The following is a 17,305-nucleotide window of genomic DNA, read 5'->3' as shown; positions in this document are numbered from 1 at the left end:
TGTTCTGTTGCTGTGCGGTAGTTTTGATAGCCTTTGACAGATACCAGAGCCAGTACTGATTGCCGGTTCAGAGCCACAACCAAGAATGAGCAGACAGTTTAAGTGCTTCCTATCAGCAGCAGCTTTATCATAGGGAGTGCTCCGATGTTTTGATCATCCGGCCGTACACTTCACTGACGGATACAGCTTGGCTTTGCATCCTCTTAAGAAATCCCTACTGAGTGTATGTCCCACAACAATATATATCAGGGTTTCATATACTGTACACTGTTTTACTGTATGTCATCAGCATACCTTGCAAAGCTGGAAGCAAATGCTTATAAGAATAAAATGTTGATTACATAGAAAGTTTATTGTCCACAATGGGGATATTTGTGTTTAGCTTTACCAAACTGAACACAATACAAACAAAAACAAATGGGGTAAGAAATTAGGAACAGATTATAGAGAAAATGAAAAATAATTGCTAATTTTAAGAAATAACCCCCCCTCCACGCACACACACACACACGCACACACACACACACACACACACACACACACACACACACACACACACACACACACACACACACACACACACACACACACACACACACTCTCTTCTTATGTACTTGGGGGGCCCCGGTAGCCATATAAAGCAGTGGATTTACACACTGAAATGAGCACAATTCATAAGTGCTCCCTGACCCTTCTTTTCCCTTATGGTTTTAAAGGTCCCATGTCATGGCCATTTCTACTGATCATAATTCCATTGTTGAGGTCTACTAGAATACATTTATATTGTGCAATTTTCCAAACTCATACAAGTTTCTCATACAGCATCTCTGTATAGTATGTGTATTCACTCTCTGTCCTAAACGGATTGCTGGAGCTCCTTCCCCCCCCTCCCTGTGAGCCCAGTGGCCGTCTGCGAGACACAGCGAAACCCAGCGCGAAATACACACACACCCGCAGCCTGGCTGGGAGTTTGTGTGTGTGCCCAGGCTGAGTTCTGCAGTGTCTCGCTGTCTCGCCGACCCCACACCAGTGTGTGTCCCGCTCCTCGCAGCAGCGAGCCTCACAACGTCCCCCCGAGTTTGTTTGTGTGTGTGAGGAAGTCCGCGGATTGGTCCAAACGTAACGGCTCCGCGGACGTAATGTCACTATACCCAAAATACGTCACTATACCCAAAATACGTCACTATACCCGAAATACGTCACTATACCCAAGAAGTAAACAATGGAAAAAGAGAAATCTCCAACAAGGCATTCTGGGCAGCATATAGGTATTTTCTGTGCTAGAGTTTTACTCGCTACAGGGTGTACTTTGAGGGTTTGTGACTCTGCAATATAATTTACATGCATAAAAAGCTACATAAAACACAAGGGGACGGGTACTAACCAGAAAAGCATGACATGGGACCTTTAACACATCAGCACCAAATAACCTGTCTTGGAAATATGAGCACTTTAAAATTCTCTTTTGTTCATCCTCTCTCTGTAACATTTGACCTCTGGTCTCACTCTAACTTATAAGCCATGGAGAATCAGTAGACTATTCTTTACATTCCAGCATGTCTGGCTTATTGTGACCTGAAGTAAAACAGGGCAGTCGCTCTCTTTCAGGTTATAACTGCAGTTATGGGAACTGCAACTGTTTGATCATGCTACCCTTTTCCAGATAAGGTTACATTTTCAGATCCAAAATAAAATTAGATTTGCAGCTAATTTAATTTTCTGTCAGCAAAAACATTACTTAAGACATTTCATCTGTGCACCAATGTCGAATTCATAAATGTTTGGCCCTGTTTTTAACCACGTTAAAAGGTGGCACAACATCTTATGTTTATATTGAATAAATTCAAGACTGCTTTCCAGTTTTCTAGTCAAAATGTCCACAACCTTTATAAAACATTCAAATATTTTACAATACTTATTCTATGATTTTTAGTTTTTCCAAATACAGCTTCTCTTTGAAAAACATCACAATACTCTTTTCAAAGCAGGTGTTTCCCTACAATTTAAACTTAACATCAATAGTTCTGTCTGCAGGGCGAGCCTCTTTCTAGCACAGCTTTTGTTGCTCTCTGAAAACATAACCCCCCTTCCCCCATGCTCTGCGCTCCTTCAGGGGATTGAAGTAGATAATAGGACATTTCTCCACTTTAAGGCTGCTTCAATATTTCAAACGTCCCTGTTTTGTAAGACCCTGACATCTAACACACCAGCAACCTTGGGGTACGGGTATAAAGCTGCATTTGTTGCACTAATAGGTTTACTTGTGTGCTTCCATGTTTTTCTCGTCGACTCCCAGGCTACCCTGCAAGTAGAAAAGGAACGATGTCGACGGGAATTTTAACTTTTTTTGTTCGCAGCACCATTGTCTGGTACAGTGTGTGTTACAATTTGAATACCAGGACTGGGAGACTCTGTGTTTAAGCCTCTTTTCGTCTCCCTCTCCTTCCACTGGGTCTTTGGTTCTTTTTAGGAGACATGGAGTAGGAGGGTGAAAGATTCCACGGCTATTGTTGAAGACGGGAACTAAGTCTGAGACTCTTAGAATAGTTGTATGATCATTCAGGGTCTATTCTGTCTCTGAGGTTTAATAGTGAGTCACAATGTAAGGTGACTATGAGTGACTGACAGCTTGAACTGCCTCAGTGTTTCTTTTGGATTTCCCCATGCTGTTGATTATGGTTTGTGTTCCTTTTTCCTTATCAGTTAGAGAATACTTTTAACCATGATCACGCTTGAAAGATTGACTTATATCACTAATTGCAAAACATCGTTATCTTTACTCTTTTTAAACGATGTGTCCCAGAGCTTCAAGCCGAATTCATAACCCTTTTTCTTTTTTTACATATTACGCAATTAACGTAAGAACAGAATTTAAAAAATAATGAATTTCAGTCACATTTAAGCTAAGAGACCTCTCCAGAAGAAGCCATAGCAACTTTATTCAAATGACCGATCCAGCTGGCCACTCATGTTTGATTGACACATTGCCAGGGTGCGACAGAGGGGGCTGATGGACAAGTGGCATTTATGAGGCAATTACATGAAAGCTCATTCAGTGCGGCTCAGAGTTGCTGAGCTTGCCGACCATTGCACACTGAATAAAGCCACAGAGGCCGTGTCTGGCATTGTGAGACAGCTTGTGTTTGTAGCTCCACATATTTCCAGCATATTTATCAGCTCCCTCTTTATATCGCTTGACATTCTTTGCTTGCTTTGTGTATGAATTCCATTTGCAATTCTCTGTACCAAGCTTAAGAGTATCTGGGCTCACATTGTGAAGGACAAATGTCACGCTCCCCCCACCCTCCAACCCATTGCCACTTTTAGACAAGCCCGCAGAGCTGTGAAGCAGCTCATGGAATCAGTGATTTTTGATTCGCTTATGAATATGCACGAAGTCTTCTTATCGGCAAGCCGCGGCCCAATCCCCCTTTTCTGAATCCCGCTTCCCTCCATTGCTGTTTTCATGATGTTCAATCGGGGAGAGAGGCCAGCCACACCCCTTCGCTGAGTGGCACTCAATGAGGAGAAGAAAAGGGGAAGAAAATCCTGCCTGGTACTTCCCCTAATGAGCAAATCAATGCATCTGTCCCTCAAGAGATGGGAGAGGGAGAGGGAGAAAGAGACAGGAGCTATTGGGACCCCAAGGACCAGGCCAAAACACTCACACAGAGGCAGTTACCACATGCAATGAATAGGAGCCTTTTTTAACTTAGCACAACAATATATCAGCCCAGAGCTCCTCATTGGGCAAAGCTGTAATTAATTCAGCAGTTTGACCTACTCGCTAGCTTCTCGTTACCGTTGCTTGAGCCACGCTAATGGTTGAACCTGCCTCATGGCTGGGGCTTCATCTTAACATTACCCATAGCAACGGCATCTGAATGTATTTTCTGCAAGCCAAGATCCCAAAACACCTAAAAACTATTCTTGCACTGCCAACAGATGTACTGTACATCCTGTGATTCTCATGTTAACAGAGCCACATGGTCCCAGTTTTGGGTGAAAATCCCACGTGAATTTAAAAACAGGACCCCTCACATAAAAGAAACAACATCATGGTAGAGTGCACCTGATGGAGAGCAGGCTTGGATCTGTGAGGGGTGGGTGTGGCAGAGAGGGGAGATGAAGGGCAGGGTCTGGGGGCAAACACAGACCTCGTCTATAGACACCCACCCCCCCCAAACCTCACCAAGGGAATGAAGGGTGGGTGGGGGGGAGGGAGCGGGACAGACATTTGTTTTCATGCATATGCTTACTCGATTAAATAGGAAGGGCCAGTTGCAGATTGGTATTGGTCATGTAGAGAGTGGCAGCGGGCGGGTGGGGCCCTCACATAGGCTTTGTCCCAATTTGAGAATTTGTAGCAGTTCATGCCTTCATAATGAAGTTAAATGAAGCGAGGAAATGCTTGCTTGGCCATGGCAAAAACACAGCACCCCTGATGTTTCCTTGACCGATCTGGCGTGAGTAATATGCTGGTTCTGGACCGCGAAGTGTCAAACTTTGATTAACTGTCAGCATACCAGTAGTGCAGAATGTGTCAGACAAATGCATTTAAAAACAAATTACCATTTTTATAGACTAGATACTGTATCCTAACTTCTCTACTTGCTTTAAATATAGTTTATTTACAATACCTGGCTTGTGTCCTGATCTAAGAGGCATTGTTTTGTTCAGATAAGTATAACTAATCAGGCAATGTGATAAGACTCGTCTCCACCCAACATATGGTTTACATTACTTCTGTCTCACTCTCCTGACACAATATATCACAGTATCCATCCTTCAGAGTCCTACAGCCCAGACTCTGCTCCTATAACTAACCTCGTCTGTCACCCACTTGTCTTCAGGTAGATCAAGGAGGAAAATAGTGGGCTTGATATATGTCTGTAGTTAATCCAGTAGGCAGTTTGTATCATGAAGGTGGCATCTGGAGGTCTAGGCTTTCCCACTCTCATTCTTTTTCTTATTTGCTCTATTCTGGCCCCACTCTGCTTTATCTGAATTTGAAACCTGGCTAACTTAAACTAATGGCACGTTGATCACAGGTCAGCACTTCAAACAAACCCACATTTGATTTAGGATAATTTCCATTTTTCTGTTTTTTTTTTATTGACATGAAATTTAATGAAAAAGCCGATTGTCTGTATTTAAAATGAGCTGGTCTCACCATCACTATCAATAATGGAAAGCATAGTGTCTACTGAAATTCAAAATACTACAGAGATGTGTTGTTTACAGCATCTTGTGGAGACTGCAGTATTGAATTCATGACTAAGTGCCTCACCGATTAATATCACACTAATGGGAAGGGGAGATAAACCATCGTACTTGTCTTTGTGTTTTAATGAAAAATATTAAGTGTTTGATATAAAATCTATTTTAGAGCTGTCATTATATGAATCTGTTTCTCCACCATTGGTTCATCTGTTCTTATTGCTTCTTCATGTGATTTTGTCTCCCTTAGATCTGGTTTGCATTTGTCAATGGCTTCTCAGGCCAGATCCTATTTGAACGCTGGTGCATCGGCTTATACAATGTGGTAAGTGCTAATAAAATTAACTCTCTAATGGGTCCTTTTTTAACCCAAAGCTCTCTGGAAAAACACAGATTTGTGGTTGTGAACCTTAAACTGATCCCTTTATTACGTGACTTTGTCATCAACATCTTTAATACGTTTCCCATTATTTATGACCTGTTGTCAAGACCATATTCCCTCTGTGCCCTGAACTATGTACTGAATACGAAAGAACAACAGATTTGCTTGCTCTAAAGTGTGTCGTTAGTAAGGCCAGCTACGTTTGAATGATAAAAAGAATAGGAAAGAGTGGGCTGCTGATGAAGGGCGTCCCACAGGGCTTTATAATAGGACCACTCCTAATGAACTCATATTTCATATCTGACATGAATTAAGTAGAACTCAAACATGTGCATCTGCAAGTCTAAAATGTAATACCATGCCGTTAATTCCATAAGGAGTTGATATGTAACTTTAAACTGTTTATTAAAATCAACTCGATTCAATCAACAAACAAAAAATCAGAGACGTGTGAAGTGAAATTGCATCACATTCCTGATCGGTCTCAAATGGAAGTAATTTATGGGAGGGACAAACTGTCAAGTGAGAAGGATATTTCCACAGCTTTGACTCTCACATTCATTTCATAATAAACCATCAGCTTAGATCCAGTACTGTATTTGGGGGGTGGGAAGAGGGTTACTTTATCCAAAACTGAGGGAATTCCTCCGCCTCAGTGGGAGTCTGTCGGAGGCAGTGGGCTGAATCCGCCTCTCAATGGAGATCTTCCTGCGCCTGGCTCTGAATAAGAAAGGATGCCAGTGGAGCATGTCCTGTGACCCGCTGGTCCTGCAGACTGAGGCCTGTAGACTCCCACTCCAGATGGGGCTTCAGGGAACTCACACCAACTGACCCACTGAGCACCCAGCTACACAATACCATCACTCCTCTCTCAGCAGCTGCAATACAGAACAACATTACAACACCACTAAGAAATTACACTTTAGCCAAGCCTAAATACCTGCTTCTAAGTCAAGGGTATCACAGATGTTCATTGGGTTTTGCATATGAAAAGACGTGAAGCATGACAAACCGAAATAAGAAACCCTTAAAGGTTATAAGGTCAATGGTCTCCAATGATTTAAAATAAAGAATGTGGAATGTGGAGAACAAATTGAAGCAAATTCTCCTATAAATGTAACAGATGGAGAGGGTGGCAGCTATGAAGACAGGTGAAATTGCAAAGTGATTTAAGCTATTGGTTACAAAGATATGTTTCTTTTAATACCTTGTACTTTTTACCACTAATGTTTCCTCATGTGTGTGCTTTTCTTTGACAGATCTTCACTGCTTTGCCTCCTCTCACTCTGGGAATATTTGAGCGTTCCTGCAGGAAAGAAAACATGCTGAAATACCCAGAACTCTACAAAACCTCCCAGAATGCAATGGGCTTTAATACCAAGGTAACACTTGTTTATCAACTTTATTTGTGCACAACCAGATTTAAAATATTATTATAGCTGTTGTCCTTTTGTTGCAGTATTTTGTTATATTTATACCTGCTCCATTTAGATAAAGTAATATCATTACTTGATATGGAGTTCTAACATTTCTACAAATCTAGTGCAATATTGGCATTGTTCCTTCACTTGTAAGGAACTTGTATTCAGTTAATATTTTGTATTTCTGCTAACGTGCTTTGGTGCTTTTAGTCTGCGAGTAACATTACCAGCCATTTTGGTAATCTTACTCAGCTCATCTAGTGTAACCAAACACTCCATTTTCATATTAAATATAATACTATATCATATAACAATATTCTAAAACTGAGAATTCATTTTGTGCTCTGCCACACAAATGAGAAGGTCAAATGTGCGAGCTCTTACGACCAATTAAGATCAAATGAATGACAGAAGAGGTTTGTGTCGTGTTGTTTTGAGGACGCGTCTCCGGTCCCAGTGACCTGGCAGCTGTAGTCAGTGGGTCTCCAGTCGGACCCTGGTTTGGCCTGGCTTGACCTATTCTGTCTGGTAGCTGGGGCTGTCCGTTAGCTTTCCCCCCCCTGGTAATAAAGATGTCTCCTCTTTCGCCCTGGACCCACAGGCGTGGTGACCTGGTTAGCACAGCATGGAGGTGGATTAAATACGGATTGGCCATGGCGTTCAGAAGCAGGGAAGGTCAGATGAGTTGGGGGATGCAGCAGAAATAATCGAAGGAAGGAGGGAATAGAGAGAGTGTGCTGTCATTGTGTGACAGCGTTTGTCGCGGAAAATTATGCAATTTGTTTAAGTAAGGCCGTTTTTTGTTCTCAGAGCAAGGCTGTCAGATTGAGTTTAACCCATGTCGGACCACACTGAATGTGTGAATTGTGTTTCCATCTTCAGTTTAATGAGCAGTGACAACTTAATTGCTTAAAAAATGACAGTTTTTCTAATCAAACCAGTTTAAAAAAGGAGACAGCTAACCCATTTCAACCTGCCGAAAAGCCAAATCCTTCATATTCATCCAAAAAAAGAAATAATTTGAATGTTTCCTGACCCCAATGTAAACAGCGGCAATGATATACTGATTAATAGCTTAGTTTATTAACAACAAAAACATTTCAGTCATTTTTTTTTATAAACACAGAAGCAATTTAAACACACCACCCTGGACTGAAAGTCTTTATTGGGCTTTTTTTTTTTTTACTATAGAACAGCCGTAGAGACAAAAAAGGAGGCGAGGGGCATCAAAATGCAGGAAAGGCCCACAAGTTGGGTTGGAGCTCAGGTCCCTGCTGTAAGTAGCCTTTGAACAAGGGGCACCTGGTGAGCTATCGGGCCCCCGGCTGTGGGAAATTAGTGGAATTACAACAAAAAAAACGTTTCAGATTTTAACTCACTTATGACAAATGAACACAATCAAGGTAATTAGTTGAGTAAATGTAATCAAATCCACTCTTAGTTATGGCCCGGATTGTGTTTCATAATTAGAGAAAGATGACCAAATGGAGGTCCTTTGGTGTCAAAAAGGACACACTTTACACAAAATAAGAGCTATGGTTTTTCTGTGGATACATTATCTTCATGTATAAGTTAAACAGACAGACATTTGTCCTCACAACGGCTCATTAAATCGTCCCCTTTTTTAGTTAAATTCTAAAGTAGGATTGATTTTCCCTTCATTAATATTGTTGAAGACTTCATTACTTCTCAGTGCCAAATAAGGGTCTGAAAAATGTGTCTGAAGCAAATGAACCTCAATTTACTTTGAGACACATTTTCCAAGTCCCATAAATGATGACTCGGCCAGGTCAGCAGGTTGTTTTTGCTGGCTTGTCCACTCTTTTCCCGAGATATTTTCCTTGCAGCTGGCCCGAGGCGAGGCGAGAAAATCCAGCAGGAATTTGGCCCCTCGAAGCCTGTCTTTCTGCACGCCTGGCTCTTTTGTACACAACAGATACTGTCTTTGTGAATTAAAGCTGCTTGTGTTGAGGTGGGAGAAGGGAGTGACTGAGGGTGTTAAAAACTCAAGGCGTGTCTTTAACTATGCCACCCATTCACTTTTAATTACATATACCTGACACTTGAGTCACTCCAATAAACCCTGACCCCCTCTTGATGTGGTTGTAGTCATTTCAGCAGTTTACTAGCAATTATCACCTCTTATACTGCATTCTTCCCTCTGTTTTACACTTTTATTTCTTCCTCTGAGCTCCCTTCTTATGGCGCTTTTCCACTGCTGGGCCTCGCACGTTTTGTTGTGCTTTTCCACTAGGGGTAGTTCCGGCTCAGGGCTTTTTTCCTCCAAAATCGAGGTTCTTACCGGGCCAACAACCGGGCTACATATGCTAAACTGGTGACGTAAACACTCTCGACTGTTGAATGGTCAGAGAGAATCGCTGGCAAGGGGGCTACAACCACAACAAAATGAACATATTTTACCGTGATTTAAATGTAATACACGTTTCAAAATGATGCCGAAGTAACAACATACTGATACTGGTTAGTAAAAACCATGAATTAATGCTTTGACAAGTCTGCAGACAGACGGCAGGCGAAAAACCTGAATGGAGATCGGCTAAGCTAACGTTGTATATGCTCCGACTGTCCACACTCACAACAACGGCCTACAGACATAAATATACCAGCGACTGTATTTGCCATGACACAGACAGTCTGTGGTTTGTACTTTAACTTTTTTCTAGTTTCTGAACAGATATGAGGAGCTGTGAGCTCTGAGTGCTAACAGCTGATGTTGGTTTTGTGGTTTGCATTGAAGATGACGTCACGGCTCCACCTACACTGCGTTACTATAGTTACTGCCCCAGCTACTAAACTGTAACGGCCCGTCCACACAGCAGTGTTAAAAAAATCATGAAAATCTTGGAGGTGGGCGTGTCTGAAAGCTTGGGGATTTTTTGCGACCAACAACCAATCACATGAATCTCCCGCCCCCGGCAAACAAAGCAAAAAACCCAGGGGATTTTATGCGAGCAATATATATATATATATATAAACTCCCAAAACAGGCGAAAACCTACCAGTTTCACCCACTGTCTCTGCCACCTCCCTCAATGCCTGGTTCCCCCGGTTTGTATCCCGATAAATAGTTACTGGTCGTAAAGAACCGGGTGATTTGCTACTGTAATTTCTCGTTTGGAATATGAGGAAATAACTGCGGTCTGGCTCTCCCAGCTTGCATGCGGTTTGATTGGCTAGCGCTTGTACTGTCAGATTTGCATAAACGGGATTTGATTGGCTGAGGCTTCCACCTCAGCTTCAAAAGTTGAACATTGCTCAACTTTTGAATCCTGAAAGTCCTGGAAATCCTGGAAATCTTCGCTTTGCTTCCCCACAATGCAGTTCGGCAAAAAGCGAGGCAAAGTGACGTCACCCCATTCAAAGTCAATGGGCATAAGCGTTGGAAGATTTTTTTAACGCTGCTGTGTAGACGGGCCGTAATGGAAACGCAGCATAAAGTGAGCCTGGCCTACCAAGGCCTAACTATACCGTACTAAGCCGTGCGAGGCCCTGCAGTGGAAAAGTGCCATTACTGAACTGGCTCTAAAAGAAAAAGGAAGGAGTGGGCAGCACTGAAAATATTTGGTTCGATATTAATTACCAGCTTTTTTGCCGCAATTAGTACTTCCACAAAGGTCGGAATATCTACAGGACAGACTGCGCATTCATTCGGAGGGGACCCCTGGTAACTTGCTGGGATGCACAAAAAGAAAGAGAGCAGGGTGAAAGGGAGGATCCCGCTGTGACAAATGATTATGAACATTTATTGATTTCATTAGCATTCATTATTGAGGAAAGGAAACGACTTTGTTTGCGTCCCTGCAGTGTTTGGGGATGGGATAGTTGAGGAGGAGGAGGGCGAGAGAGAGCAGAGCCTGTCAACAGTAGGCTAATGGGCATAAACGTGATTGTAACATTAGTGATCATTTAATCCACAATTGAGATAAAGTGGTGGGGGTGGGTTTAGGCCACTCTTCACTCAGTGGGTTCTGTGTACATAGTGGGAGGGTGAGGTAATCCTGGGGGGGAGTTGGGAGGACGAAGGGGGGGGGGGGGGTTGGCTGCTATGGGACTTTGTTTGGTCGAAAGCAAAGGTGAGTAGGTTGAGTCACAGAGGCCAAGGTGTATTACAAAGACTCACAGTTTGGAAGAAGACTTCTCCTTCACTGTACCCTCTCCTTCCTTTCTTCTCTTGTTTCACCATTTTGGAATCACCCCAAAGTCCAAAGCCGTTCTATTAGTTATTTTAAAATGACTCAAACCTGCAAAAATCCCAAGAAATGTTGACTCTCAGTGTGTCTTTCTTACGTGTCTCAAATAAGCTGTGTTTTATGTTTTACTGACAGATTTGCTGAAGTTGTTGAAAAGAGTGTTTATAAGAAAGCGAGCCTTTAACTTGTCTGCCAAGAACCGATGATTAAAAAGAGGCCAGAGATTAAAATGTAATGTTTTTTCAGTTTTTATTTGTCCTCCTTTATCCATTCACTCTCTGGGTTTGACGAATTCTCATCTCTCAGGGGCAACAGCGTCGTCTGGGTCAGCACAGGGAGGAAAATGGGGCATAAATGTGGAGCCGTTTTTGGCAGAATAGATTTCACGGCTGTTTCATGCTACATCGCCCATTTGTGTTTTGTTTGGCTCTGGTGTTGCATAAAGTACATTTGAAACAAGGTGGTTTTGGAGTGGGAGTATTGACTCATCCAAAGTCTGCATGCTTGCACACACAGACACACACGCAGACTGTGGTCCACACTACGATTTTCCAGGCCCTTAATAATTACCATGAAAACAGTTTAATCTCTGTCAGGCCTGTCAGTCTCGCTGTGTGTGTTTCTAGACTGATTTCTGCTTGTTTAAACACTCCTGTCATTTATTTCTACACCAGTTAAAATCCTTACATGAAAGAGCCAAAGCCTTATGAAATGTAATGAGAGGAAACCCTCACACTAGCAGCACATATATCAAAGTTGCATAACGTTCTTATCGTCGAGGTGAGGACAGGACGTGTATTTTGCAGTTTCTTATGCTCGCTGCGTTTTTTCTTTGATTCTGTGGAAAAAATAAGTTCAAACCTGCACACTGACATTGTCCTATTGCCTTTCATTACTCGTACACACACTCAGCGGCCTCTCTCTCCCCCATAACACACACAGAGGATATACAACGTGTCTGTCAGCGGGGTGGCCATTCAGTGAGGAGGCCCCGACAAAACCGCCACTTAGCCTAGCGCTGGGCTGCCACAAAGGGCCCGGGTCAGGGGTCACTTGGAAGGCTGGAGCTCCCCACACCCTTTTCTCATGCTTTTTTCTCTCTGTCTCCCTCTCTCTTCTTTGAAACTCCTACCGCCTCCAACCCCCCACCCCTCCCTTCCTCCCCTCTGCCTCCTTCGCCTCCATCCTTCTCCCCTCTTTTTTTTGCAGGTCTTCTGGGCCCATTGTCTGAACGGCCTCTTCCACTCCGTCATCCTCTTCTGGATCCCCCTTAAAGCCTTCCAGCATGGTAAGTAGCTCCCAGAGACTCCGCCAAGGCCCTCGGTGGACTCTGGATGGAGAGGGAGGATAGTCAAACACACATACTTTGTCTTAATTAGTTCTCTCTTCAACTGCCCGCTCATGAATTACAAACATCTGTGTGCTCCGGCAAGAGCTACACACACTAACAGGCATGTATTCATGTATACACACAAACGAGCTGATGAAATGCTTTTGGACTCAGTTATTTGCACTTATTTATTTTTTCAAACTGTCAATCGATTGTCAGGTGTTTTATCCAAATAGCTATCCGTCGTTTTGCACGATGATAGTCAAATGAATTCTTGATAACTTTATTTATCTGTTTAAGGTCAATTGCGCATGTTTGTGCACATTAAGATGCAGGTTTCAGGGTGCGAGTGCAGAGAGAATAGGGATCTTTGAGCCGGTAAGTCTTGGCCGGCCGCAGGACCACACAAGCCTGTGCCTGCTCTCCAAACAAAGGCGCCAAGCTCCTTCACTCTGACTGACAGGCTGTCAGCAAAGCCTCAGCGCACACAAGACATGTGACCAGCCGGAAGTAAAGGGAACGGGAGCCTCTCTTTCTTTCTTTACTGGCCGTCGTACACTGCTGATGTTTTAGTTTTAGCCTCAACCCACGTGGGCAGTTTGAAGCTATTTTAATGTGTAGGTAATCTTCATTTTATTAATTTCGGAAATTCCTCTAACCCCTGTTTAAGAGATTTGTTCCTGTTTAGGTTGGAACCAGATTTAATTGCAGGATAAATATTCATTTTGTCAGAAAAACAGTCATGTTCTTTATATTTCAGCAACGTATTAGCCAGGACATTTATTTCTGACCAAGATTAATGCACACCAATTTAGCTTCTCAGTCTTACTGATGGATTTTCACGGATACACTCCTTCCTTCTAGTTGGAAAGACAGAATTGACATTCCAGCCTCTCTCAAAGGGCGGTAATGGAAGCAGCATTTGCCTGCGGTTTTAACTTCACACTCCCGTGTCCGCCTTAAATCCAAGTCTCTAATGGGGCATTTTACACCAGAGTTCACACTGAGATGTACTAAAGTAATAACCTACATGCCTGGCTGTTTACTCTTTGGATCACCTAATGGAACTCTGCATGAAACCCAAGAGCTGAAAAGAGACAGCTTTGACCCTAAAAGCTTCTGTTGTTGATTTTCTTCACAGATACTGTGTTTGGCAACGGAAGAACTCCAGACTATCTCCTCTTAGGCAACATGGTTTACACAGTAAGTGCACCAATCTTCTTGACAGGCGCTGTTTCTGTGTTAAACGGTTTAGTCTCCGAGCCAAGTGTCATCCCATTTGTGTGAATCAGCATCAATGTAACCGCCTTTTCTTCTGCCTTTTACTTTGTCGGCCAATTCTTTTACTCCACAGAATAACAAATATGTATTTAATGTACATTCTAACATGTGTGATGCACTTACCATGACTGGTTTTAGTATTGCAGAGGGACTTGGTGTAATGTCAGTGTGATTTGTGTCTTTACAGTTTGTGGTCATCACAGTTTGTCTTAAAGCCGGCCTCGAGACCTCGTCCTGGACCATGGTAGGCTGATGGCTCTATCCTTTCTCTCTAAACGTCTGCCCACTCTTTCCAGTTCCTTCACTTTATATGACCGCTGATACTTGTGATGTTTTTACATCCTTGCATTTCCCACTGAGCCTGTAACTGTAAACTCTGAGACATATGCTTAGATCTGATCTGCACATGAGTTACATGGCTCAATAATACACTGTAAATATATACTTATCAAGAGTAAAACGTTATATATCTATAGAATACACAATATCAAATATAAAGAATTCAGTTAGAATACACTTTAAAAGACCAAACTTATACTGCCAATATATAAAAATAGGATATTTTAGTCATTATACAATTGTGCAAAGTAGTTGTAGTTATTTTGTATTTATTGAAATGTAACAAAGTAGAGTGTGAATGTAATATGTGCAAATTGTGAAGGGATACTGAGAAAATAATAAAAAAGATTGCAGTCTAGTCAAAACTTCTCCAAGTTGCTAAAAGCCACTCATTGTAAAGCATATCATTTTGAATAAACATTTGAATACAGCTCAAATCTGCTGTAAATTAACTCAGTTTAAATCATTTCTGTTTCCTTACTGTCCTCTGACTCTCCGCCCACAGTTCAGTCACATCGCCATCTGGGGAAGCATCGGCCTGTGGGTGGTGTTTTTCACTATCTACTCCTCCCTGTGGCCCCTCATCCCTCTGGCTCCCGACATGTCAGGAGAGGTAAGCACCCACATGCTTACACATCAACACACACCCACACACACACACACACACACACACACACACACACACACACACACACACACACACACACACACACACACACACACACACACACACACACACACACACACACACACACACACACACTCTGTCTCACAGCAACAACTTCCTCTGGTGCTGAAGAAACTGCTGATATGATCGTCTATCACTGACTGACCTGCAGCGCCTCATATTTCATTTTCTGCTGCAGACACATGCTGGTGGGAACATTTCTGAGTTAAACTTGACACAGGTCTTTGTAAGGAGAGCCAGATGGGTGTTAACTGTCAGACCTCTGGCTTGTGTTGCATAATGACTTAATTGGGCCAATTAGCCCAGTGTTTGCATTACTCTGCTCTCCCTCGGCTCTGAGTATCCGCAGGTGACATTGAAACAGTGAAGCAGTCTGGAAGCTAAGCAAATAGAGGATTTGGTATACACACACGCTGATGTCTTAAAAATCTTCCCAGCAATCACCAGGATCACAATTTGAGTTTAAGATGCACTTAAAAACTAATGAAATGTTAATAAAAGATCAACAAAAAAAGCCTCCTTTACACTGTTTACTTGTTTGAGTTGTTGTTTACATGTGAATGGGACTACTGTCTCTCTGGGTCTCCACAGGTGGTTAATGAGAGCCTATTAACCACAGGTGACGTTTCCCAGTGCATTCTGGGGAGCAGAGTGAGGCATCTTTTCATTAGGGAACAAGAACACAGCAGGAGGCTGCTCAAAGAAAAAGGCTGGCACCATACAGCATGCCGAGGAAGAAAAATATCCGTCCATCAGGGATTCTGTTTGTGTGTGTGTCCTGTTTGAGATAATGCTTCTGGCATTTGGGGATTCAGTGAATGTGTAGATGGTAACAGTTCATTGCAGGGTTAGGGCTTTCGGGAGTTCAGTACGTTTCACCATTTCTGGCTACGACTGCTCCTATTAGATGAGATACTCCAAATGTCAGAGATAATTGTAAAAGGATTTGAAACCTAGTTGGGAATATGCCTAACGGCAGCTCACTAGAGAGATATTTTTCTGGGATATCTTGCTTGAAAAACTCATGGATTAGTAAGGTCTAACTAAATAACAGTGCAGTATTCACTATGCAAATAGGTGTTTATGTAAAGACCTAAATTAGACATGATAAACCACAACAATGTACAGCCTTATGCAGACAGAATTTTACAAAAAAACATGTGCGCAGTGATGATCAGGTACATTTCTATTGGCTATAGAAACACTCAGATTTAAGTTCAGAAGTTCAACATCTTGGAAAATATGCTCATCCACAGAGTTCAGAAGTTAATATGAGTCTTTTATATGCCTCTTCAAAACAAGTAGACGGCTAGTAGATGGTTCCTTGAGCATTGAATAAAGAGTGGAAACAGGCTGTGGTAACATAATCTGCCTGCTACAGTATAATATGTTTATTAATGAGCTTTAAATGTGCAGGTCTGTTACTTTTGCACACAGCCTGACTAGCTGTGTCCAGGCTTTGAGATAAGCTAACCAGCTGCTGACTGTTGTCTCATATTTACTATTCAGCCACTATTCATGCAAGTTAGTTTTTCCTATGATTTCAAACTATTCATTTGAAGTCCACACTTAGGTAAATGTCTTAAACTTCTTATCAAACTTGCTGTTTGAATCCTTTTAAAGAGCTGTCAGTGCCGATTTGGGACAGAAGAGGTAACGGAATACAAAATTCTGTGTTTACAATGCAGGTGTTGCTGTATGTCTAATTGTATACATTTCCAGCATTTTAAGTCAATGACGGCTGGGCACTTAAATGACAGAACTTACTATACATGAACAGACATTGACACACACACACACACACACACACACACACACACACACACACACACACACACACACACACACACACACACACACACACACACACACACACACACACACACACGGGGGGCGGTGGGTACATTAGCTTCACTCTACCCCCTGTTTGGGAAGCCTGGTGCTTTCATCCATGTCCTGCAGCACTTGACTGAAGACAGTAATGGTGTCCTGTGGGCAGTTGGTAACCCTACGCCCCTGCCCCAACTCAGGGATGCCAGTACATCATCAAACACGGACACATCTCTCCGAAACCTGAGAAGGCATCAGAGACCTTGTGGCCTCTGAAGAGCAGGATAACTCTGAACCCTGATGCAGCCTCACATACTTCACTACGGCCTCCTGGATGTGTACTTGAATCTTCAAATATTTGTGTGCTCTTAGTCCTTCTATCTATTTTTTGCATCAGCTTTTTCCTCTTTGTTCTCTTCATGCTCATCTTCTCCCCCACTGCCAATCGAAAAACCGCCCGAGGGGCCAACAACATGACAGACTCCAGAACTCCTTTCTCCTCTTGTTTCTGCTCTCACTCACTACCCAGATCGGCGCCTTTAACAAGAGACGTTAAGCACTGCGGAGCTTCATGTGAATGCATTCATCAATGTCAGGCTAAAT

General features: G+C 42.6%; 1 protein-coding gene across 2 annotated transcripts in view; it reads left to right on the top strand.

Moving 5' to 3' along the window:
• Positions 1–17,305, top strand: part of atp8a1 (ATPase phospholipid transporting 8A1) — a 107,801-nt gene that overhangs the window by 75,031 nt on the left and 15,465 nt on the right. For both annotated transcript variants that reach the window (XM_079670298.1, XM_079670297.1), the window contains 6 exons: positions 5,471–5,545; positions 6,862–6,984; positions 12,444–12,522; positions 13,706–13,767; positions 14,033–14,089; positions 14,690–14,797. In XM_079670298.1, the coding sequence (XP_079526424.1) occupies positions 5,471–5,545; positions 6,862–6,984; positions 12,444–12,522; positions 13,706–13,767; positions 14,033–14,089; positions 14,690–14,797 (504 nt within the window). The remainder of the gene's footprint in view (positions 1–5,470; positions 5,546–6,861; positions 6,985–12,443; positions 12,523–13,705; positions 13,768–14,032; positions 14,090–14,689; positions 14,798–17,305) is intronic.

The sequence above is a fragment of the Notothenia rossii genome (genome assembly GCF_949606895.1).
Source record: "Notothenia rossii genome assembly, chromosome: 3".
NCBI classification, from domain to species: domain Eukaryota; kingdom Metazoa; phylum Chordata; class Actinopteri; order Perciformes; family Nototheniidae; genus Notothenia; species Notothenia rossii.
The sequence above is the reverse complement of the archived record's forward strand: the minus strand, read 5'-3'. Positions and strand labels throughout refer to the sequence as shown.